Source organism: Thermobia domestica, chromosome 3 (assembly GCF_964235325.1).
Source record: "Thermobia domestica chromosome 3, izTheDome1.hap1.1, whole genome shotgun sequence".
NCBI lineage: Eukaryota > Metazoa > Arthropoda > Insecta > Zygentoma > Lepismatidae > Thermobia > Thermobia domestica.
This window is the reverse complement of record NC_137456.1, coordinates 217,340,520-217,366,279: the sequence shown is the minus strand read 5'-3', so window position 1 is coordinate 217,366,279 and position 25,760 is coordinate 217,340,520. Positions and strand designations below refer to the sequence as shown.

General features: G+C 34.9%; 1 protein-coding gene across 1 annotated transcript in view; it reads right to left on the bottom strand.

Moving 5' to 3' along the window:
- LOC145680966 (heat shock 70 kDa protein 4L-like) overlaps window positions 1–25,760 on the bottom strand; it is a 284,315-nt gene that overhangs the window by 53,737 nt on the left and 204,818 nt on the right. Inside the window, exon 11 of the mRNA XM_081752181.1 lies at window positions 2,703–2,942. Within this exon, the coding sequence (XP_081608307.1) occupies window positions 2,703–2,942 (240 nt within the window). The remainder of the gene's footprint in view (window positions 1–2,702; window positions 2,943–25,760) is intronic.

Genomic DNA, 25,760 nt, shown 5'->3' with positions numbered 1-25,760 from the left:
CACCCTCGTGGGAAGATTTTCATGCCGACCAGTGTAATTAATTACTTTTGATAAGAAATTTATTAACTAATCGATAAGCATAAAGATCAGAAATGTAATTATAGTGCAATTCAAATTTAACCCATTAGTGCACAGCGTCCAATAAATCGAACATGTGCTTTTATTCACTTTTCGAAGAAAGTGTATGCTTTCATCCCTTTATTCTTTGTGTTTCGTGAGTCTAATATCTATTCTTTCTATGATTTTTGTGGGTGACTCGATAACACTGATTTATCTGTACTTCATTTGTCGAAGAAGAAAACATGGCGACGAATCAGTATACTCTTTCACGTATGGGTAACTTTATACATGTAAATAAATATAAAGGTGTTCTTAAAGCTTTAAATTTGTATGATAATGGAAGTATAGATATCAACATTTATTACTCATTACATATTTAGTTATGATTTCCGTTACCACGTAATAGGTGAGATGTAAATTTTAGGCGTCCGATTTATCGGACACTGTGCATGAGAGAGAATTTGCATTCATACAAGCTCAATTTTTAGCTAGGTAATATATAGTGTTTGTTTCAAATTTTGTATGTATTCAGTCTTTAGTTAATTTTAGAATCACTTTACATTAAATGCGTTGTATATATTTTTGAAAATGAGTACTTTTACGTAGGAGTAACGCAATTATTTCTAATTATATGTTTATGTACCGTAACATACAGAATATCTTCATTTGAACAACAGTGCCCAACGAGGCGATGATCCGGATCCTTTATACAAGCTGAAACCATATCTAACCAAGCTTTCGTTATCGTCCCAAACACATTGTGGTCTTGAGGAAACGATTTCAATTGATGTAAGTATGATCCCTTATTATGGTAAGTATGATCCCTTATTATGGCAAGTATTATTCAAAACAATTTATAAGAGGAAACCCATCCGCTTTGGGTACAAAAATTGGATCATTTGCACTAGTTCAGATTATATGATAGATTTCCAACTGTATACAGGAAAAGGAAAAGAAAGAGACTCAGTATGGACTGGATGTGAGTGTCGTATTATTTTTGCTAACTTCAGCAAAAATGCCACGCAATGGGATATAAAATATTCTTCGACAACTACTTTACTTCCATAGATCTTATGAATCATCTGAGTAATATGGGTATTTGTGCAACAGGTACAATTCAGCACGGACGAATTCGCAACTGCCCACCAAGGGACATCAAAGAAATGAAGAAAGAACCAAGAGGTGCACATGACTATCGTAGCAACGAAAAGGCCAACCTTGTTAGGTTGAACGACAGTAATAGTTACGGTGGCAACGAACTACGAAAGATTTTCGTTGGGTTCAACAAGTTGGTAGTCTGACAAAAAGAAAGTCAAGGATAAGTGTGGGGCAGCCTGATATTATAGCCAGCAACAATAAAGGAATTGGAGGAATAGATTTACTAGATCAGCGACATCGTACAAAACAAGAATAAGGAAGCCAATTTTGTTTATTTTCTACTTGTTTCAGCTGTAAATTTTTGGTTATTGGCAAAGAAACTTCAATCCAAGGTATATATTGATTCACTCCTCAATTTTAGAAGGCTCTTTCATTATTGACGAAGTACGGAACAGTGTCTCGACAAAGAAAGTCAATAAACAAGCCCCTTCAAGACGTGCTCTATGACCATTGGTTTATAGGAAGCAAAACTGAACGAAGATGTTCTTATAAAAAAAAATGCTCAGGAAAGTCTAAGTTCAAAAGTCACTTACAGGAGTTCATCCTAAGTGTTTCCAAGCATATCATTAGTAAAATAGTAATGTAATAATAAGAATGAACAATGTTTTCTTACATTGAGAACATTTCTGTAAGAAAAAAAACTGTACACTGCATACAAATTTGCTGTCTTTTTGTCCTTTTTTGTAATTATATATACGTGTATTACTAATGCGTTCTCCATTATGTTATTCAAAATTATGTATATTACAGTCTTTCGTTGTCATACAATTATAAACGAGTCCTAACGATTTAAGTGACTAACGTAACCAGCCTATTATGACATAACAAAAATTTATATTGATGAAAATCTGTTCATAGGAGTCCCCTGCATGAAAAGCAACCAAATAATCTGAAACAACATACCTGATAAACTTTGTACACTAATGGGTTAAATAATGGTTTCCCAATATTTATTTCTGCTGCCATGAAAAGATTTAACATCAAACTAATTATAATCACTAGGCTGTTCAACGGAAATAAGTATTATTGTGGTCAAAGGTGTTAAACATGGACATTTATTGTTTCAGTTGCAAAAGACTTTCACCTATCCAAAAATGACACACGAGACTTGCGTTCGAGCTTTCTCACAGAGGATGTATGTAGCTATTCGATTTTTACACCCTTACGTTGACAGATTAACATGTTCGTTAAATGGAAAGTATTCGTTAAATCTCATATTACAGTTAATCACTTCAAAAGCAAAACTCGGAAGTCATCTATTATTACCAACGCCCCTGGTCACTCAATAGGATACATAACTTCCTGAAACTTTGTACTTTCAAAATACCTGTAACAGTTTCAGGTCCGTAACATACAAAATGGACAAATATGATGGCTCAACATGTTGCATCACCATGATATTTAAAGAACAGGCTGATATCGTTTACCTTTCATTTGCTGAAAGACTTATCAATCTACTGCCATTCAATACATGAAATTCTTACCTTTAAAATTTTCAGTTTTTCTCTGTATACGTTCGCAGTAGAATTTTCATCTTCGAATAACCAATCCTCTACTTCTTGTCCTTTGTCACGTACAGTTTTTGCAAGCTGCGCAACTTCTGTACATGTTTCCCAAAATTTATCTGGAGAGATACGGCGTTTGATGTCCAAAACGTATTCTTCCAGACCATTTCGTGCATCTACACGATCTTCTTCTTCCTTATCAATTGCTATCATTTTTCTCTATAAAAATGAGAATCAGTATATTAATACTACTAATATAAAAATAAGTAGTAAGAATTTCAATCCCAAACTGCATCTATACTTAAAAATGTAACGAACATTGATTTGAAAGCACTATAAAATATTTCTCCACATCCAGGAGCGTGCTTATACTTCACTGGATATTCAACTCGAACATACAAATTTCTCCTAATATAAATACTCATGTGAATACACTAACAATGAATTACAACTAATTACATTAAAATCAGTTTTTTCTAAGGCAATAATTCATTTTTTTCTACATTTCCCTACAAAACAACGTGTGTAGTTTCTTTAGGCGAAATTTTAAGATTTTAAAAGAAAAACAAACAGTATAGTCCAGTCAAAATACCGAATGACCTAGAACAAATTGCCACAGAAATGATTTTTGCTGTTTCAGTTTCTATCAAGTACCCTAAATAACATATCAAGAGTCTACCAAAATCTAAACAGGCAAAACCCGCCATTTTGGCCGTCATCTTCGATATTGACAAGAAACTGTGTTTCAACACAAAACTTTTTATAACTCAGCTTTTACAAGGTCAATTTTCACAAACGTGGTGTCAACATAGAGAAAATTGAGTGCAGATAAGATATTTACACCTTTCAAAAACGGTTTGTAAAAAATAAAACTCGTATAATGACTCCAATGGATAAAATTTACCAAAACTACGGTATTTCTGCAGCAACCTATTTTTATATTTTGGTTTTGAACGTAACTATTTATATGTAGACTATAATGCTGAACAGAAGTGAATATTTAACAATCTTTACAAATGTCTTGTGTTTTTGTATTTACAGATGTGAGCAGATTTTGTGCCCCACAAACTGGAGTCAACTGTTGTAATCTGTAACTTGATGTAATACGTTTACTTAAACTTCAGAAATTTTTTCATCATCTGTCGAAGATCAACTGTTTCATTATGGGGGACTCGGAGAACGATTTGAGTGTGTTATGTGGGAAAACATTGTTAAGTGATGATATTGTTGTTTTGAGGAAAAAAGGAAGTGATGGTGTTAACAAAGCGAGTAAAAAAAGGGGAAGCCAGATACGTGTGCATGACGGTCAAAGTGTGCATATTAATTGTACGAAAGTGTGGTGTAACTCAAAGTACATTTCATCGTCAAAACGCAACAATAGTGTAAAAGAATCGTCATGTTCCCGTACAAAGCGAAGATCTCAGGAGCCTTCTTTCCATTTTAGAACTCACTGTATACTATGTGGGCAAGAAACAAGTACAAATTGGAGAGGGAAATCGAAAGAAGTTTTCGCAGTTCGAACGCATGAATTTCACGACAGCATTTTAGCTGTATATAAGGAAAGAAACGATCACTGGAGCCGTACTGTTTGGGGAATGTTGGCATTTGCAGAAGATTTGCCAGCTGCGATGCAGTATATCATCAGCAATGTAATGTTAATTTTCGAACTGGAAAGCCTATGCCTCAGCGCTATACGAAGGAAAGACAAGAATCATGTCAGGAACACAAGAAGACTGGAAGACCTCTCCGAGACGTAAGAAAGCAAGTATTTTTGAATGCTATGCGATATTTAAGAGAAAGTGATGATGAACAAATTACTGTCTCTGATCTAGTGAAAATAATGAAAAAGTATCTGGAACAAGAACAATCCGAAGAAGAACCATATTCAGAGAAATATATGAAGCAGCTCGTTATGGATCATTATGATCAAGAAATCATTATTACAGATCTGCTGGGAAAAGCAAACGTTGTAACATTCAGAAGAACTGCAGATCCATCCTTCAAGAGCATTACAATACCCTAAAAGAAGATAACTCTGTTGCAGAGACGATAAGGATTATTGTCACAGTTGCAAAGCTAATAAGAAATGACATACGATCAACTCCAATAGATGTTACAGCATACCCATCAACAGAAGAAATGTCATCTCTTGATAAGTGTCTCGAATACCTCCCAGAAACATTGAGAGAATTTCTTGGAACAGTCATTGGCCCAAGAGAAAGTCAAACGGTAGCTTCGATCGGACAGGCAATTATGCAAGCCACAAAACCAAGAGTAATTACAGCACCATTGCAGACTGGACTTGCAGTACAGATGCATCATCATTTTGGCTCTAAATTTCTCACCGACTCTACACCGACATGGGTTTTGTTCTTATGCTGAAATCCAAAAATTTGAGAAAAGTGCATCGGTTACTCAGTGTGATGTCTCTGTCCTCCCTGGCCAGTTCTTACAATACGTTGCTGATAATATCGATCACAATATACGGACTCTCGATGGGCATGGCATATTTCATGGAATGGCAATGATTGCCACTGTAACTCTCGCACTAGCAGTGACGTCAGCCCGCGTAGTTCCGAAAAAGAGCGTTTCAATCAAAGACATAATAGATAAGGAAGAATCTCAATAAATAGATAAGGCAGAATCTCAACAATCATGTACAAACCACCGAAAACAAAGCATTACTTGTCTTTTCAAGAGCTTAAGGATATTAGTGTGCACGAAAAAGTATAAAACTTCTTCCTGATGTACTCTGGAAATGTTCACCATTTCTAAAATGTCCAAGATCTGGATGGTCTGCATTCATGCACATGCTTCATAAAAAGAGACCATCCTGGAAGTTCCTCCATATTTTTCCTACCAATGGTGGACATGGGCCCAACTGACATGACTTGCATCTTCTCAACATTAACATTCCTTGCTTCTGAAGCTATTCGTAACAAATCAACACCGATAGTGATATTTGACCAACCTCTCTGGTGGAAAGCTTTGACCATGATATGGAATGAACCAAAAAAAAAAAAAAAAAGCCACTTGAAAGATATAGTACTTTTATTAGGTGGACTTCATACTGAAATAAGTTTTCTGGGCTGCATTGGTCATTTAATGGCAAATTCTGGAATTCAGGAGGCACTCGAGATAATTTATGCCAATAATGCTGTACTGCATATGCTTAGTGGTAAAGCACTTGTTAGGGCTCGTAGAGGGCATATTCTGGTTGACGCGGTATCTAATGGTTTGTTGTTAGGAGAATTGTTCGGAACTTTGTTCGTTATTTCCATGGTCGACAGTACAGTAGGGATGGCCGGATCCGGATCTGATTGGGTCCGGATCCTTTGGATCCGGATTTCGGATCTGGATTCGGATCTCGGATCTAGGTTCGAAATTCGGATCTGGATACGAAATCCGGATCTCAGATCTTGATTCTTATCCAAACCCACATCCCACCTAAATTGTGATAAATTTGAATATCTAAACTTCGCCCAAAGTAATTTCACGAAGTCATGACAGTGAAGAAGAAAACAGAAAATTAAGACGAATATTGACAAGTCTATTTGTCTCCATTCTACACTAAAGATCAAATGCTTGCCTTATTAAAAAAAATCTGATTTGATCCGGATGAGAGTTCGAATGTCGAATCTAGGTCCATATATTTTATATATATATATATATATATATATATATATATATATATATATATATATATATATATATATATATATATATATATATATATATATTTCAAACCGGAATACAAAACTCAAATATTTAAAATTCCTTAATCTACCTATTTCATTGACAGTGAAGAAAACAAACAGGTAAGACAAGTATTGACTAGTTTTTACGTATATTTATCTTGCTCAGTCTGCTCAAAATATCAAATGTATACCTTACAATTAGATTTAATAATTATTTAGTAAATCACAATATGAGCACCGACAATAAACTATGAATTTTGGTGCCCCATATCTAGATTTGAAATTTCGGATTCATACATAGAATCAGGCTGAAAGATAAATATTTGAGATCTGGAAACCGAAACAAGTCTTAGTACCAAGATCGTAGCCGTTTGTACCTAGGTAATGCGAGCGGAAGGCACTTGCACTAATTCCGCATGTACTTTGGGGAACACGAGATACTAAAAACAGATAAATATTCTTTTTCAGGGGCAAGTCGCGCTTTAACATAACTTTTCATGAGTGTTGTGTTCAAATACGAAAACTGTAATGGCGACTTGTTTGAAATAAATGCTTTTCTTTTTTAGCAATAAAGTTAGGTACTTTCACATTGAGGAAAAATTAGCAAGGCACATTCTACTGATTAGACTGCTGATTCTTATGGATGCTTTCACACTAAACCGAAGATTTCCTCATGTGGGTATCGGATTGCCACAATTCACCTTGCTGAAAGACGTGGTTTATCAGGAGGTCGGCCGAGATTCTTTTGGACTTAGCCTGTAGACTGCTTCTGGTCTCAATTATTCCCATATAACAAGACTAACCATATATAAAGTTGGTTCGAAATGATTTAAAATATCACTAATTGACCTTAAGGGGATAATCGCGATTTAAATATTCGTAAATCAGAAGAGATGTAAAAGTTAAGCCTTAAAATAAATCCGATAATTCCTAATGCAACCTAATGATAGCAATAAAACTCCTTATGTAACATTTTCAAAGCTAAGATTAACAGTTATGTTCTTGAAGAGGGTTTATGGCAACATAGAATATTATAAATCCAATTATATAAGTAGTACCTCTGACAGCCCCGCATTTCACATCACCATCGTCCTTCATCCTGACAAGTGGGCAGTTCACTTACCCACAATGACTTTTCAGGCGTTCCAGTGACATCAATATCTCAGTTTGGGTTTGGGATCATGCTTCGGTGAACCTTGACTATCACCATCAGCAGCTATTACAGAATCCGAACTTATTTCTGTATTAGATAATGTGGGTAACTATAGCTTTTCGTCTATTGAAGACGGAGAGTCTATGGTACTTTTGCAGAAAATATTTGATACTTAAGACTTAGATTGTCAGTATTTAGGAGCAACTTTTAAAATAATCAATTACTTTAAATGTGCTACGGATTAGCCGAAAAAACCCGTCAGCCATAGTAGAGTGGACTGCGGCATCAGGCTGTGGATCGTTTGCTGTGAATGTCTTGGATTCAAATCCCGCTTCGGGTATAGGTGTTTTTAACTGTCCTCGTTTACTTCTATGTTTGTATGGTGTCATAATGGTTACAGTGTAATCCGTGCAAAGCGTTCAACAGGTTAAATAATCTGATAAAAAGCTGTTACCTTTTTATATATCAAAAACAGTGGTTAGTGCGTGCCTTCGGTGCCCGTGGTCATGAGTTCAATTTCCGGAGAGGCACTCAACAATTTCGATGTTGACCCAGCATCGTGAGGACAATTGGGGAGTTATCTTAAGTAAGAGGTAGGGGACTCCAGACTAGAAAGCCGGCATTAGGGACTTCGGGTGTCGATGCGCTGACTACACATCCCCACTTTCAACATAAGCTCGCTGGTAGGAACCAAAGGACTGTCGTGCCAAGAATTTAGTTTTTTTTAATTATCATAAATGCGTTCTTTATTATTAATTTTTTTTCCAATATTTTCTTTTCAACTAGTTTGCGAAACTCAGAGCTGGCTACTTGTTTTCTTTTTAATTCATGTTCATAGTTAGCACAACTAATCACTGAAGAAAAACAATCTTTTCAATAAAATTCGCCTCGCGTCTTTCGTAGCTCTAAGTTTAGTTATTTTTAGCTTTTTTTTAAAAAAAAGTTGAAGCGCGGTTTATCATTTTCCTCTCGCTTTCCCTATTTTTTTCTAGTTTTACCTATGTTTCTTTGCACGGACATTGCGCCTATACGCACGTGTTTAGTGTGTTCGTTTACAAAAGCGGGCCATTTTCCTGCCACTATAGAAAGTAAGAGTATCAGAGAAATATTAATTGACGTATGTAAGTGAATATATCTGTGAAGTCATAATTACTCAGTTTTTGCATCGTACATAATTTCCTCATCCTCATTAATCTCTTCACCCCCGCTTCCTGAATTCCAGTTCTAGTATTCTTTCTTGATGGGGGACTGATGTCTCATGTAGGCTTATTAACTATAACATCAGCAATAAAGAAAGTACGGTTTAATTTGCACTAATCTTAAAACATTACGTTAATTAAATAATAATAATAATAATAATAATAATAATAATAATAATAATAATAATAATAATAATAATAATAATAATAATACAAAGCAAGCTGAGGCTACTTGTTAGGATTCTTGCTTCGCAATTGGATAATACCGGGTTCGAATTCGGAGACCAGCCAACCTGACTGAGGATTTTCCAGGGTTGTTCCTCGGTTATACTGGGCTAAGTTAGTATCTTGATCTAAGACTCTGGAGACCTTCCTTCTATTCCTTTTCCAATGTTTTCATCTCTTGATTACTACAGTGTAAAGTGGCCTCTGAGGATGTATCTGGTAGCTTATAGTAAATAAACAATAACGACGTAATATATCTTCACGAAATGTGTGGGATAATTTAACTACAGCCTTACAGTCCCAATAGATAGCTAAAGTTTTAATATCAATTTCCTGATTTTTAAATACTATTTTCATATTGTTTCAGCTTTCAATTTTCTCATGTATGTTCCCACCGAGAATTGAACCTGAGATCACATGAACAAATGCGAATATGTTAAATATTTTTGAACACTTTAATATACAAAACACAAAACGCTTCAATCATACGATGGATATGTTTTGGTTACGTCCTGCAATGTATGATTAAATAAACCTGAAGGATGAAGAAAATATAACAGAAATCTCTTTTATATTTACTCCTTCAACAAACTCCCGACCTCAGAAGGGCAAGCCCTAAGTTAGGTAATAAAGTCATACAACGAACACAACCATATCGCTCTCCTGAAATTCTCGTGTGTATGTTTAAAAATCTACTGTTGTTCCACGCCAACCAGTCTGTATTTTTTTGTTGTAATACTGTACCTTCGAAGTGAAAGATATTCATTATTACATTTGTTGATGGTTGGACTCTAGTGAGTCAGAAACTACTATTAATAAAGAGTTTGTTTTGTCTAGTATTCCTGCGATTAGAAGAGCCTTACCTAAAAGATATTTCATTTGTATATGAGAAAAGAGGAAAGTTTATTTTCTAAGAATAAAATAAATATTTTCAATGTGAAGCTAACATTAAGTTTCGAAGAGGAGCTAAACAGAATAATTTGTTACCATTTACATCAGTTTTCAGACAATTCAGTATACTCTGAAATGGGAAGAAGTCAAACTTGGAAACATTTTACTAAAGAGACTTCGACAGAAAGTGCAACATGTAAATATTGCAAGGTTAAAATATAGAACAAAGGTAGCACAAACGTGTTATGGAAACATTTAAAAGCATAGCAACCTACTATATTAGTGAATCCGAAAAAAGTTTTGACGAATTTTAGATATTCAATTTTATCATCACAATTTCAGATGTAGGTTTGGATGCGAATCAAGATATGAGATTCGAATTTCGGATCCAGATCCGAATTTCGGATCCGGATCCGAGATCTGGATCTGAGGTTCGGATCCGAGATCCGGATCCGGCAAGATCCGGGTCCGAAAATTTTTGGCCATCCCTACAGTACAGCAGCACATTCCAATCACCAACAACTTGGTGAAAAGCACCCCCAACAGAACCGTGAGGAAGATAATGAAGTGAGTAACGAATTTGAAACACATGCATCTGATGAAAGTACAGGGGGAAAGGAATTCCATTCCTTGATTGCTGATGTAAAAGAATTGTATGATTATGCAACTGGGAATGATATAAATAAAGTTATACAAGATCATATATTATTGAATGTCTACGAGAAACTGCAAGATCTGAAAAAGAACAAGGCAGAATCCAGTAGAACTAGCCGATTATGGATTCAATACATGCATATGATCGATATCCTCAAAACGTTCATTACTTCAGAAAGAACTGAAGATTGGCTTCTGCACCTCCATAGCCTAAAACAAATGCTCCTGTACTTTGCTGCTTCTGGCCATAATTTGTATGCAAAAAGTGTTTACCTATTTCTTCAAAATATGCAGAATCTTAAGGATACTGATCTACATGTTCACACGAAATGTATGGAAGGATTTCATGTTGTACGTCTAACGAATCAATTCTGGGCTGGATCGTCCACTGATTTAGTTATTGAGCAGGTGTTAATGAGAAGCATTAAAGGAACAGGAGGTCTTACAAGAGGAAGAGGAATGACAGAATCGCAGCGACAACTGTGCGTACAATCCATGGTGCCATGCAGTGAAGTGAACAGCGCAATGCAGGACTTTACAGGAGTGAAGTATCACACAAGTGACCAACATAAGGAGGCATCGACTCCACGACAAATACGGGACACCTTAGACTTTGAAAAACTTTATCATTTCTTCCAGAATGTGAACCCGTTTGAGATGGATGAGTCACTAAGGAGCTTAACATCAGGTATGGTTGCACTAGATTCCGTGAACGTGGACAAATCTGCAGAAATTGGAGGTTCGATAATAATGTCAATGCAAGGGGAAAACGTCTGGGAATATTCATTTAAACGGAAACAACAATCTGTCACAATGGGAGTGAAAACAAGTATATCTGTACAACAAGATGTAATTCACTTCGATCCAAATATTCTATTTCAACGCTTGACTACTTTAGCTTCATCACAGGGGATCATCTTTGAAGATCTATTCAAATATGAACTTTACAGCTACCCAGCTTCCTTGTTTGATGATTCACTCCTCCCTAGAGTCGCTAACAAAGCAGCCATGGCAGATGGCATTTGGTCATATATACTGCCTGGACAGAAAGAACTAGAAGTACATGAATCAAATACATTATGCATCCTTGATGGAGGTTCTCTTCTGCATCGTATTCCATGGTGTCGAGCCAATTTTGAAGTGGGCTTCAAAGTTATTAGAAACACTTTCCCGACCCCAAAAACTATGAATTTGACAAATATTTAACTAATTTTGGACATTTTATTTGTGAGATCTACCAGCTCTTTAATCTGTGAAGATAGGGATGAATTTCAATGTAAACGCCATTGAGAGCGTCACTATTCATCTCAACGACCCAAAAAACTACGGATAACACTGTACGATCAGTCTTTTTACATGTCACTCCTGCCAACCTCTATCCTTTGGGGTATCTGACTACCACAATATTTTTTTTCTCTTAAATTGAAAGTAATACGTCTACCACGTTTGGTAAAAGTTGCTCCATACACGCTGGAATATACACTTATACATACAGTAACATATTTAGAGCTGTGCGAGCAATGCTTCAATGCTGACCCTTTAAATTCAAAATCCAAGTGACACGCTCGGTCATGCCAAAACCCGGCATTAAATGTCATTGCCATTGTAATAGCTTGACGAACCCAAACTATGGATTAGACACTAATCTCACTCATTTAAGACATTTTATTTTTATGCTTTATCATCCGCCATGACGATGGGGTTTGAATCAATTGAGTTTAACGTCCCGTTCAGGAGCGAGACTATACGAGACTTGGACCTACTGTTAACGTGAAATCCAAACCACATTAGTTCCCGTTGGGAACCGAACCTGGGTCTCCCACGCCAAAGGCGTGTACACTAAACGCTAAGCCACAAAGGAGCTCTACGATGGGGGTTGAATTTGGACTTTAACGTTATCGGGCTTGTAATTATTATCTGCGACATCGAGAGCTATGGATTCGACACTAATATCTGTCGTTTTTATTCCTTTTACATGTCAAGCCCTTCGCACCAACCCAGGATGTGAAATGGAGTGAAACGTAGAGACTTAAATGGTATAGGGATTATCGACAATCAACGTATGGGCCCTGAAAACTATGGGTCGATACTAATATCTCGTTTTTGATTATTTTCTCATGTCTCGATTTCCGCAACGCAGGGATACTAATGGGTTGAACTTGGGACTTAAACGGTATCAGAAGTGTTGCTATTTATCTCGATAACCCCGAAATTATGGACTCTACTCTAGTATCAGTCATTTTGAATCACTCTCCCTAGGTCTGCCAGTGGATCTCATCTCCCCTGGAAAATGAATTTAAAGGTCATCTGAACTGCTCCCGATGAACTTGGGGATCCCGAAAGCTATGGACTCGACATTAATATTAGTCATTTTCAATTATTTTTACACGTCACAATTTCACACACTCTTTCAGGATGTTCATGGGGGTTGAACTTATAGGGCATGGAGTGTCACTCTTTATCTAAGCTATCCCCAAAATTATGGATACGACACTAATATCGGTCTTTTTTTTTTATCATTTTTATGTCTGCCACTATCATTCCACCAGGAGGGCTAACAGGGTATTGCCACCATTGGGTCTGAATCTGGACTTAAACGACATTGCAACTGATACTAATTAGCTTAGCAACGCAGAAAACGTATGAGTCGACATTAATATTGGTCGATTTCGATATCTTTACGTAACTACGTCACCCCTCCCTCCAGGTGCCACTGGGAGCTTAAATCGGAGTTAAACGGAATAGAAAGTGACACTATTTATCGATGTCGATCGCTTTTACTGTCTATACATTATATATATATATATATCCATCCCTCCAACTGCCAATACCTTACCCCGACAGTACTCGTTTTCAGACTGTAAGTACTATATGTAGGAAGTTTGTTTAAAATTACTCCAGGCATGCTAGAATTATGATGGAACACACACACACACTCATATAAGTAAGAGATTACTGCCATATATAGAAGAGACGAAGGAAAAAGAGAGAGACCACTTCCATATACAAAAGCATTGCAGATTATTGAACTGAAATCCTTTGGAAAGAAGTCCTATTCTGCCTTCTTTCTAAAGTATAAATAAGTCTCTTAGACATGACTTGGTGTTCGTAGGTTTCCTGTTTACATGGTTTTGGGGATCGCGTGTTTTGTCTCAAACCAAGGTTCGATTTTGGATAATTTTTGTTTATACTCGCTGCTTACCTTTTAACAACGTAAATCACTTGCTGTAATGAGAACATTGAGAAGTAACCTCCGTATGACAAATAGCTGCAGATAAATACACTTCACAATTTATTTATTGCTATTACACGATTTTCTTAATTTGTATCTAATATTTACATATAATATACCGACATTGTATCAACACCTCCCACATCTCAGTTGTTGCATTTTAAACATAATAATTACTTATGTACAATGATGATTTTATATATATATATATATATATATATATATATATATATATATATATACTGATTTATTTTACTGTAATTATTTTGTAAAATTTTCATACATTCAGGGAAATAGAATTTCATAAACTTTTGACCCAAGTGGGAATCGAACTCATGACCCTACGACTTGAAGTTCCGCTGTTTACCATGAACTAACATGACGACTCTGGCTAAGTTGCTTCTAACGAAATATAATTGACGTTCGAAGACAATGTCTTCTTATCCGTAGCAAATTCTGTGGCTTTCAGTCTCCTATTTCTTTTTAACTTTACTATGGATGCGAGAACTATGTTCTCTGTGTTTCTTTTCAATGGAAAGATTCCTTTACATATCTAAATGTTCTTTTACGCATGGAAAGCTAAATGACAAACAAGCATGTACTGACATGAATACATGGTTTCGAAATGTTGTATCATGCAGTGCTGGGCAAAATAGGTAAGCAAACCTATTTGAAATACAAAATACAAAATAGCATCACAGATGTATTTAAAATACAAAATAGTTCTCAGAAGTGTATTTAAAATACAAAATACAAAATACGTATTTCAAAAACATTTGCAAGATACAAAATAGGCATCACTAATTTTATACATAGTCTGCAAAATATCTGTATTGACTATGGTTTATATAATAGTTTAGACATCAAAAGCAATCATTTTCTTTGCACTAACCAACATCAAACACTTCCATTTGGCCTACAGCAAATGCGAGTTTTTTATTTACGGAAATGTTTATTCGCTTTCAGCAACAATTGTTTCTCGAACATTTTGTCATACTCATTCTGCGGGGTCTCATAAGGAGGCCCCCAAATGAGAAAAGTAACTCAACAGTAGCTGAACTTTGCAAACATATTAAACTTTTTAAATAATTTGAAAACAAGTGGGTACTTCTCCAGTACACACAGTACAGTATCTGAGTCCTCAAGATACTGGAGACACTCTAACTGAGAAGCATTGGTGGACGCGCAGATATTCTCTTTGTGATCGCTGGTTTCCGATTCGAACAAATAATATTGCTCATTATTAAGATCATCTGCTTTGTCATTTGATGGCACAGTCTTGTCAGTTGAGTGTTAATGGCGAATCTTTTCCATAAATGCATTTTCACAGATGATCTGTTTTCCTTGGGAACCCATCTAAACAGGGGCAGATACAGGGAAGGGCAATCGCCCCCCTCCCCCACCCAGAAGAGGAAATGTTCTTATTTTATATCTAAATAAAACTCATCCCAGAGTTTGGAGCTATTAAAAGTAGCTCTCAGTAGCAGTATTACAACCCACCGCCCCCCCCCCAGAAGTCTGTCCTGGAACCGCTCCTGCATCTAAGTTTAAAAAACAAATGAGTTACAGAAGCAAGGATAACATTATTTACTGATGACTCCAAGATTAAATATTCATGGAATCTTCTGTCCATGCCCTTTAACACTGCCTTCACTAGCGAATTACAGTACTTTAATGAACACAGTTCGAGTTGTTTCAGAACTTTCTTCGTGCGAATAAATTCTAGGATGAGCTCGCCATAAAAGAAAGAGCCAGACTATTGGAGTAAATCAAGTCCTTGTGCGATGCTTTAAGTATTCGTCAGAGCCGTAACCAGTGGCGAAGGGTGGTAAGAGGCCCTGAGGCCCGGCCTACCCATTTACTTTCAGAAATTATAATTTATTATTAATTCATTTTCCTTGCACAGAATGCATTATATTTTCTAAGTTGAAAAAAAATTGTTTGATAAAGAAATCGTAGTTGGCACCACTGCTGGGAGGCTCACCGAGCAGTGTCTCAGGCGGCAGTATAACTACCGCCACGCTACTCAGAAAATCCCGCGAGAGAACGTGTTGGTAATAACCTGCGAAGCGTAGAGTACAATAATCACTCTACGCTGCGAAGGAGACCGGCCTCAGCGCTTATCGACTTTCATTCTCTCGAGACTTTCGATTTCGATTCGATATGTCAAACAAATAAACAGCAAGATAACGTGGGCTCCATTCCGTTCCAACTTTACTTAATTTTGCGGACTCGAACGCAACGCAAAAGCTGGAACAAGTAATTCTAAAGGCGCTACGCCTATTATCGCAAACTAATGCCCTTTTATTCCGTTGCGTTGGCGCAAACCTGTACAACATCAGACTCATTGAGTTCATTAGAAAGAGTGTGTGTTTTTGAGATATTGTGAGTGATATTTTTCTTACATTTGCAAAAGTGAATGAGAGAAAATGTCAGTAAGTGGAGAATATGAATATACGTAATATAAGTCCTATTAAAGAATCTTCTATGTCAGTTGTCTTTTGAAAATTAATGTGTTATTAAGGAACGGTGACCAACGCTTGTGTTGAAAATAGAACAAACAGAGGGCAAGAGAGTTCTGCATGTATTGGTACAATATATATATTTGTAGTTGTTGAAATAAAGAGCAGCGTATAAATAATATTTAAGTCTGATTCTGTTTTTAAAGGGGAATTAAGTGACACACAAAATATCTTGATTGAATGTTTGTCATGTGTTTTGAACAATATAATTAAAGACAAAATTTTATATGATAGTCAATGTTCGCAGATAATATGATAGTCAATGTTCCCCACCCGATCACGCCAATTAAAACAATTAAATTGCATTATGACGAATTAAAATTATCTATGAGTCACATACGTCAATTTTATTATGAAAATTGAGATCCGGATCGAATAAGTGCTGTCGATGAACTACAATTGCATTAAATTTATGTGAATTCGTCTTCTTGTATTTCTGTAGTAAAATACTTATATCTAATCTATTTCATTTTACTATTATTATTATTATTATTAGTAGTAGTAGTAGTAGAACATTGGGCCTACCCTCTTGAAACTATCACCCTTCGCCACTGGCCGTAACTAGAATTTTAGCGCCTGCGGCGAAATGGAATTCGGCTTCACCTACACTCACCTTCCATTTTTCATTTTTCCATTTATATATATATATATGAGATGGAGCTTTTGTGCTTACACTACGCTGAATTTTTACCAAGCTGCTTGGACAGACCATTGCAACGGCCAAAAGCGATCAATATGTATTCTTTTACAAATAAGACTTGTTTTCAAGAGGCTTATTTTGAACATTTTGTTAAACTTGACAAAACTACTTTTGATTGTATACAAATCCACCTGGGGAACAGTTGTGGAAATTTACAACTCTTACAACGTTTTATATTATCGACAAGAAATGAAATTTTAATAGCTTAGAAACTATTTGCTTTTAAAATGTTCGAAATGGGTGACAGCATTAAATTTCCAGTAATAATTGTAAACTTCTGCAATTTATTCTGTATGTGACCACACAACCACCGGTCGATTCTTTTACCGTAAAAAAATATTTTGTGAAATGTAACGGAAATTCACAAGCAGCATTCTTTGCGAATTCCTCAATGTTGACTAACAGAAGTGAAGAATGTGTTTAATGTTTGTATTTAAAATCCAAAATGTAGTTTGCTATTTACACATGTTTGAAATCATAGAAATTGCTTATTTTTTTAATGAATGAAAGTTCTGAATTTAAGATTACTTATTAATTTAATTAACACATTAAAAATGCACTAATACACCAACCCACCCACACCTATATATATATATATATATATATATATATATATATATATATATATATATATATATATATATAATACTTGTATATGATTTATATGTAAAATATCACACAACTACATACCTACGCACAAAAAAGTCCTGGTGATACAACTAGTTGATGGAGAAATGATCGCAATCAATTCATATTCAAATTGGAAGTATTTCATATGTCAATGGAATAAAAAAAAAACACTGGTTAGCTGGTTAGTGATCTGTCTTTGGAAAAGACGAAATTCGTTGGGTTAAGTTCTGACCTCTTAAACCCAATTCTACAACTGATTGAACATCGAAAATGTTATTATTCCCCTTAGCTGCCTTCAATTTTTCATATTCCCGCACAAACAGTAGCTTGCGTGTGTATACACTCTTCCCATTTCCTTACCTTCATTCTCACCACTGTGATTAATCCGATTAGGTACAAAAGCGTGATTAACTAAGCAAACTCTTCACCATCAACTCATTTATTTTAGAGTTTAACTGTTTCTGATTTTGAAAACGCCCCTGCATGCACTATAGGTCATTACTCAGCACCTTGCAGTATATATCATACACTGGCGGATCCGAGGGGGCGGAGGGGGCGACCGCCCCCGCAAAGGTCTGGTTTTTACTTCCAGCATTTATCGTTGGAAAATGCAAATATGGTCTTCTTCAGACTGATTTAATCTGTGTGACAAGCCTAGGACAGTCTAATCAAAATATGTGGTACTTAATAGTACTTAATACAGAATACTGGAAGTGTGAATACTTCTGTCCCTAGTTCCTTGAGGCGGTCACCGTAAGTCCCAAAAGAGCGAGAATATGATTCATTCGTTGAACGATCAGCTGAAGGAAAGAGGGTAAGATGGCTCACTCTTTGAACTAAAAATGTATATTTTAAAATTGTCCTAGAAAAAGAATATATAAATAGAATTCGAGTCTCGACACTTTACCTTGAATACCTTGAATAAAGAGAAATATAGAATCTTCAGCGCTCCTTACCGAAAAGCTCTCTGAATCTGAGACTTTTCGGTTGGTTGATTTGATTGACTGATATGTAATTACGTCGTTTGTCAATTGCTATGCTTCACAGAACAACAACTAGAGTTTAAAGTTCGATCTGAACCAAAGTAGTGCGTTCGATGCTCACTCGCCGGGAATCAAAGCACAGAACCTCATGCATCAAAGATATGTTCGCTAGCTACTAGATCAACAGAGAGAGCCGTGACTTTTGGGATTAAATACGGAAATATTAGGAAGGGACCAGGGATTCATTGTGACTTTTAATAATATTTCATCTTTTCTAGGGAAATAACACAAGCTACAAGCTGTTATATAAAATACGAAGTACTGAGTGAATAACTGATCACACAGGACAAACCACTCAAGCTAGAACCTTGGAATTAGGACAGTAGATAAGATTTGTGACATAGGGTATCACTAAGGAAGGATTTCTTGCAAATTCGAAGAAAGGAAGGGGTGGCCATCTCTCCGAATCTCTTAAGGATGGAGAGTTGAAATTTATTTGAAATTTGATATCTCATTTTAAATAATTTGACACGGGTTTCAACGTTTCTTCAGACTTTAGTAAAGTGGGGGGGAAAAAAGAGGTGAAATAAAGGGTGCGGGGATTTCAATAATAATAATATATCAATATCTAAGAATCTTTGAAGATTAGAAAAAATGAAATTTGGTGTATGGACTTCTCACTCAAAATAATTCAATACGTACTTCAGCGTTTTTGATACTTTACCTAGAAGGAAAGAAAAGGGATGGGAATTATCATTATTATTATAAGATGCCCCTATCTCGGGATCCCTTACGGTTAGAGACATGAAAGTTGGTAGTTTAGTTTAATTTTTCATTTAAAATTATTAAACATGTATTTGAGCGTTTTTTGACACTTAACATAGAAGGGAAGGAAAAGAGGTGGGGGTGGTTCACTAAAATGCCTTTCAAGGCTCGAGGTGTTTGAATTTCTTAACCGAGTTTTAGCTCAATCCAATCCTATATGAAAGAAACAGAACGAACAACGCGAAATATTGTGCCACAATAGCACGTAGGAACATTTGCTATATCGTGTGAGGCAGTATGCAGAGCAAATTGGGGGTCTGGGGGCGAAGCCCTACCTAGGCGAAGGCTAGTATAATACAATTTTATTGTTGTCGTAAGCATAACTATAATTATACTATGTTTCTAAAAACTGCATTTAAGAAATTACCTAACAGAGCCAATTTCCAACCTTTTATTCCTAGTCTGGTCTCTTTTTTTCTTTACATACAAAATTGTACCACTGCAAAAGGCGCGTATTCGGACAAAGTACCCTATACAGGGCATTAGCCGAGAGGTCATTTTCAACACTAAAATGGTTGAAGACATGACTACGACCGGATGTGTGCAGATCGACTTATCGGCCTGGCACTACTATATACACACCGAGACAAACGTAGATTACTATCGTGTCATCGACAGATGTGCTAGAAACAAGAAAGGACGTAGATTTGAGTTTATGCTGTAATTAGGCCTATGGACTGCAAGGTGACTAAGGCCGTTGTGTGGTTTCCGCTCGTAATTATTTTAAACTCGCGGGTATTTCCCAAAAAAAAGTCATGAGTCTGAGTCTAAAGTTGAACTCCTTGGATGTACCTGAATCGCAAACAAAATCAAGGAAGATGAATGAACTCGAAAAAAGTTTTTGAAATTGCTTCTCTTTAATATGTAACTGAAACAAAAGAGCACAACGACAATCGTAAAAAATGTGTACCAGTATATAGACTATATAATATTTTTAATAAACAGTTATATATATTATACATATGATATTTGTTTAACGTTTCATGGTGTGCCAAGCCCAGGACGGAGACGTGGACCTACTGATTATATAGAGGAATCCGAACCATTTTTTCTGTTCAACTGTAACGGGGGTCCATATTATACCTAAGATGAAAGAAAAACAAGTTATATGTACTTTATTCTCCATTGGTAATTTCGTTTAAAGGTAAGAATTTTTCAAATTAAATTTTAATTTGCATTTTTTTCAAATACCTGATATTGTCAAATAATATCGCCAGACGGTATTATTTAGGAAATATAGTTTGTGTGCAGTTGTGCAGTAATGAACGGAAACATCATTTTGGTTTTACATTTCTGATTTTCTTTCATTTTATTGTAGGCTTTGCTAATCTTTCAGAGCTTTTTTTTTTCACTATTTATACATTATAATGGCTTATATTGTGGTTCTATATAACTAATTGATATTTTAATTCATGTCAAATATATACACATTTCGTACTAGATCTGACAAAATTTCTGTTGAGTTCGTGTAAGAGAAAGTTTAGTATTGATATTTTTGTTATTACATTATTTGCAGTATTTTATTAAATAAATTGTGCATTTACGTTATGTTACTGCCGTAGTTTAACTTCAAGCTGTCGCTCTGGGTTACTGTTAGTAGCACAGTAAAAGATTTAAATACAGTGAGGATTAGTATTATATATTAGGAAGTGTATCCATTTCATTCTCCTGTATTTGATCTATGCCCTTGAGTGCACAATCCAGTTCTTTTAAGGCAAAAACTATAACATTCTTATTTCGGGGAAAACCTACGAAATTCATCTTCGGGCAATCACTACCACGGGGAATCCTGATATAAACAGAAATGAAAGCAACATGTAAAGATTCCTCCCGAATATTTTGGCCCACTTGGAACACTATGTGCCATATAGCATTAAACATCACTTTATAATTAATTATTTATCATTTTTAAGCTGCCAAGAAATTTACATAGAAATATCATGTAGTCTTTTTGATTTGATTTGATTTGATTTATTTGCGTTCATTTGACCATACAGAGTACACAAATTTGTACATATGGTATAGAACATGTCATTTCACAATAATACATTGGTTAAATACAGAGTTAATAAACACATACAAATAAACTATAAGCATACGAATATAAAACTAATTTTTTTTTACAATAAAAGAAGGAAAAATAAAGATTTGTTATTTAATCTAATGGTTAAAATATATCTACGTACTAAGTTTTATTGCCTTCAGAAATAATAAAGAATTATTCACCTATATACTCATCTACAGAATAATAAGATTTACAAATTAGCATATTTTTAACCTGTCTCAAAAACTTTATATCATCTTTTATGTATTTCAATTCTCGTGGTAATTTATTTATAGCACCGCACCTCTATAAAATGTAGTTTTTTCAAACATACTTGTTCTGTGTGACGGTATTACAAATTTATCACAGTTTCTAGTTCTATATTCATGTACGTCGGCATGCGTTAAGTAGTTATCTATGTTTTTTCTCACTAATTTTAATACCTCATATATATACAAACTCGGTATCGTAAGCAATCTGAGTTCACGAAATTTACTTCTACAACTACTACGAAAATGGGAGTGTGTAATGATACGGATTATTTTCTTTTGTAATCTAAATATTGTAAACAAATCATTAGTGACACCCCAGAAGGCAATACCATACTGTACTCGGGAATAAAATGACGCATAATATAATGAAATTAAAGTGTCTAGGTTAAGAACAGAGGAAAGTGTATAAGCCATATAAAGAATAGAAGATAAATTTTGGCATAAATTGTTTATATGATGTTTCCATTTAAGTTTGTCGTCTAGGTTTAATCCTAAGAATTTAGTATTTGAAGCACATTCCACATTATTATTATTAATTGTAAGCGAAGGTTTAATTGGTGATGAATTAGTTGGGAAAAAATATAAACATTTGGTTTTTTCGGTGTTAATAATTAAGTTATTGTGGTGTAACGAAGTTTCTAGCTCTCTTGCTGTTATATTTACATTATTTTGCAGCTCAGTTAAATTACTTCCTTTTACAAGTATATTTGTGTCATCTGCATACAGAAATAACTTACCATGAGTGATATAAAGTGGTAGATCATTAACATATAAAAGAAATAATATTGGTCCTAAGACTGATCCTTGAGGAACTCCTATGTTAACCATAGAAGGTGTTGATCTGTGAGTTTCGATATACAAGTTGTCTTCATTAATGAAATTTATCTCTACAAATTGTTGTCTATTTGTAAGGTAAGTTTAAAACCATTGGTTAGCAACACCCCTTATTCCATATGCATTTAATTTACTTAAGAGTAACGAATGGTTGACACAGTCGAAAGCTTTACTTAAGTCACAAAATATAGATAGTGGGTATGATTTACTTTCTATTGAGTCTACTACTTCTTGCAAGAAATGAAGGGCAGCTGTAGATGTGGATCTATTTTTAAGAAAACCATGTTGCGAGTCAGATAAAACACTGTTACGTTCCAAATGCGTAATTAATCTATTTTTCATTATGGATTCTATAATTTTCGAAAATTTAGAGGAGAGAGCTATTGGTCTGTAATTTTCGCATTTCTTTTTGTCACCCTTTTTGTGTAATGGTTTTATAAGGGCCCATTTCAGGCTGTCTGGGAATATACCTTGTAAGAATGAGTCATTAATTATGTGAGACAGAGGCTGTGCAATTGCGTGGATACATCTTTTGATTATAAATTCCGGGATGTCATCTGGACCCCTTGATGATCCGTATTTAAAATTCCTTACTACTGATATTATTTCAGAAGGATTTGTTGGAATTATAAATAAAGAACTACTTATTTGATTAATTCGATTAGGGTTATTCTTAATATCATTCGATGGTGTTTGCGATTTAAGTAGGTTAGTAATTATATTGCTGAAGTAAGAGTTGAAAAGCTCAACAATAACATGAGGGTCTTTACAGTTTTTGCCGTTCGCGAGTTTTATTTCAGTATTTTGAACATGTTGTGGTTTTTGATTTGTTTCTTCTTTAATTATTTTCCAGGCCATTTTGGTCTGGTTTTCTGCATTAGAAATTATATTATTATAATAGGACTTTTTGGCTTGTTTTGTTACCTTTTTATATATGTTTTTATAATTTTTACAGTAAATCTTAATACTATTATCCTTAGTAGTTTTGCTAAGATGATTTAGTGACTTCATCTTTTTACTACTCACTATTATACCTTGCGTTACCCATTTCTTTTGTTTATTGTTCTTGATTGTAAACGTTGCGTATGGGAAACACTGATCAAATATCAGCTTAAATTTACTGAAAAATATACTAAACTTATCGTTCACCGAATAAGATGATTTTGACATTACACTTGACCAGTCCTCGGATTCAAGATACTTATTAAATTGTAAAATATTGTCTTCACTGAAATTTCTTTTTCTCATTTTTATTATTTTTGAACAGCCAGTTTTTTTGTTTTGTGGATTAACTAACGAATTTGCATTGTAAGAGTTCACAGTGGCTATTTGTGCCCTATGATCAGAAAACCCGCTATTGAAAACATTAACGAAGCAATAGAATTTCCTTTTGTTTATAATCACCTGATCGATGGCAGTTTGTGAATTTTCCGTTATTCGCGTTGGTTCATTAACTATTGCTTCTAGATTATGGCTAAGTAGTAATATTTTCAATTGACCATCAATAGAATTATGGTCTAAAAAATCAATATTTATATCACCCACTACAACTACATCCTTCGTCTTTGTTTCATAATATGAAAGAATATTTTCTAAATTTCTGATAAAAATATTTACATCACTCTCTGGGGTTCTATATATACATATAACTACTACCTTATAAGATAATAATTCAACAATGGATGCCTCAAAATGTTTATCTATGTTTAGGTTTTCAAATTTCGTTACTTTTTTAATTAATACATCTGATCGTGAAAATATACAGGATCCTCCCTGTTTCATATTTGTTCTACAGTAACTTGCAGATAGGTTATAATTAGGAATATTAATAATACCAAGTTCATTTTGTTTTCTCCAATGTTCTGTTAAGCAAATTAGACTAGGTTCCTGCATATTTTTAAATAAAATTTCCAGCATAATTTTCTTTGTTGAGCTAAGCCCTTGTACATTTTGATGAAAAATCTCTAGTTGACTATGTTGAGTAGAGGTTAAGACACTATTGGACTTTTGTTTCGCCATAAAAGAATGATCGGGATCATTATAATGTGCTATAGAGGAAACATAAGTCTCATATGAAGGAGTGACAGTATTATTATTCTTTTGTTTAGGAAATTGGAATTCAGGATTAGCAACGCGAATAATAGTTTTTGGATTTTTTGACCTTTTTCTTGAGTGCCGGTGAGGTTATTAATACCCTTGTCCGCAATCATAGTATCATTTGTAGAGGCCAATTTCGTATTGAAATAATGACTTTTATTTTTGCCGTCAGCTGAAGTAAAAATATTGCATTCCTGAATTTCAATTTCGATACCATTCAGTTTTTTTGAAGCCTCTTTGATTGTACCGTATGTAGTATCATGCGACAAAGAACATTTTTACCTGCGTTATTTAAATGCAATCCATGGTGTGTAAAATGATACCTTGGAAAACGACTGGTGTATATAAATTCCACATTTTTGAAATTTTTACCTATGCATTCAGCATTGTTATTGAATTCAAAAATTTGCCTATTCAAGGTTCCATTTGGACGATACGGAAAATCGTATCTATAGGGAACGGTGACCACAACCGAGTTTATTTTTTTCTTATTCAGACATGCTAAAGTAGATTCGAGGGCACATAGTGTTTCTGTTTGTGGGGGATTATTTGTGGGGGATTGTGGAAAATTATTTGTACCAGCAAGGAGAACGACGAAATCATCATCGGTTAAATTTGCAGATAGTTTGTTTATATCTTCACACACTTGTTCAAGTTTGGCATTTGGCTTTACAATGGAACTTACCGATATATTGTTACTGAGGTTTTGGAGTGTAGATGCACAATTTTTTCCCTGACTGTCGCTTAAGATAAATATGGTCGGTTTTCTGTCAGCTGTTTTAGACCTATCATTGAATTTTAGAGAATGTGTACTAGGAATTAATAAATCAGCCCTTGTAGTCACCGGTACTTTATCCACTTTTGATGATTCACACATTTGTTTCGACATTCTTTTAGGCGTCTCTTCATAATCATTCACTAAACATGCTTTAGACGCATATGTGTTTGAAATAGCACTGCAATTTTTGTGTGGATCATGTACAGGGGGACATATTTGTTCATTGTTTGTTTCGGTAAGTCTGCTTCTGTGGATGTGTGTGTTTGGTAACGTACAAGGATACACTAAGTCATTATTTAC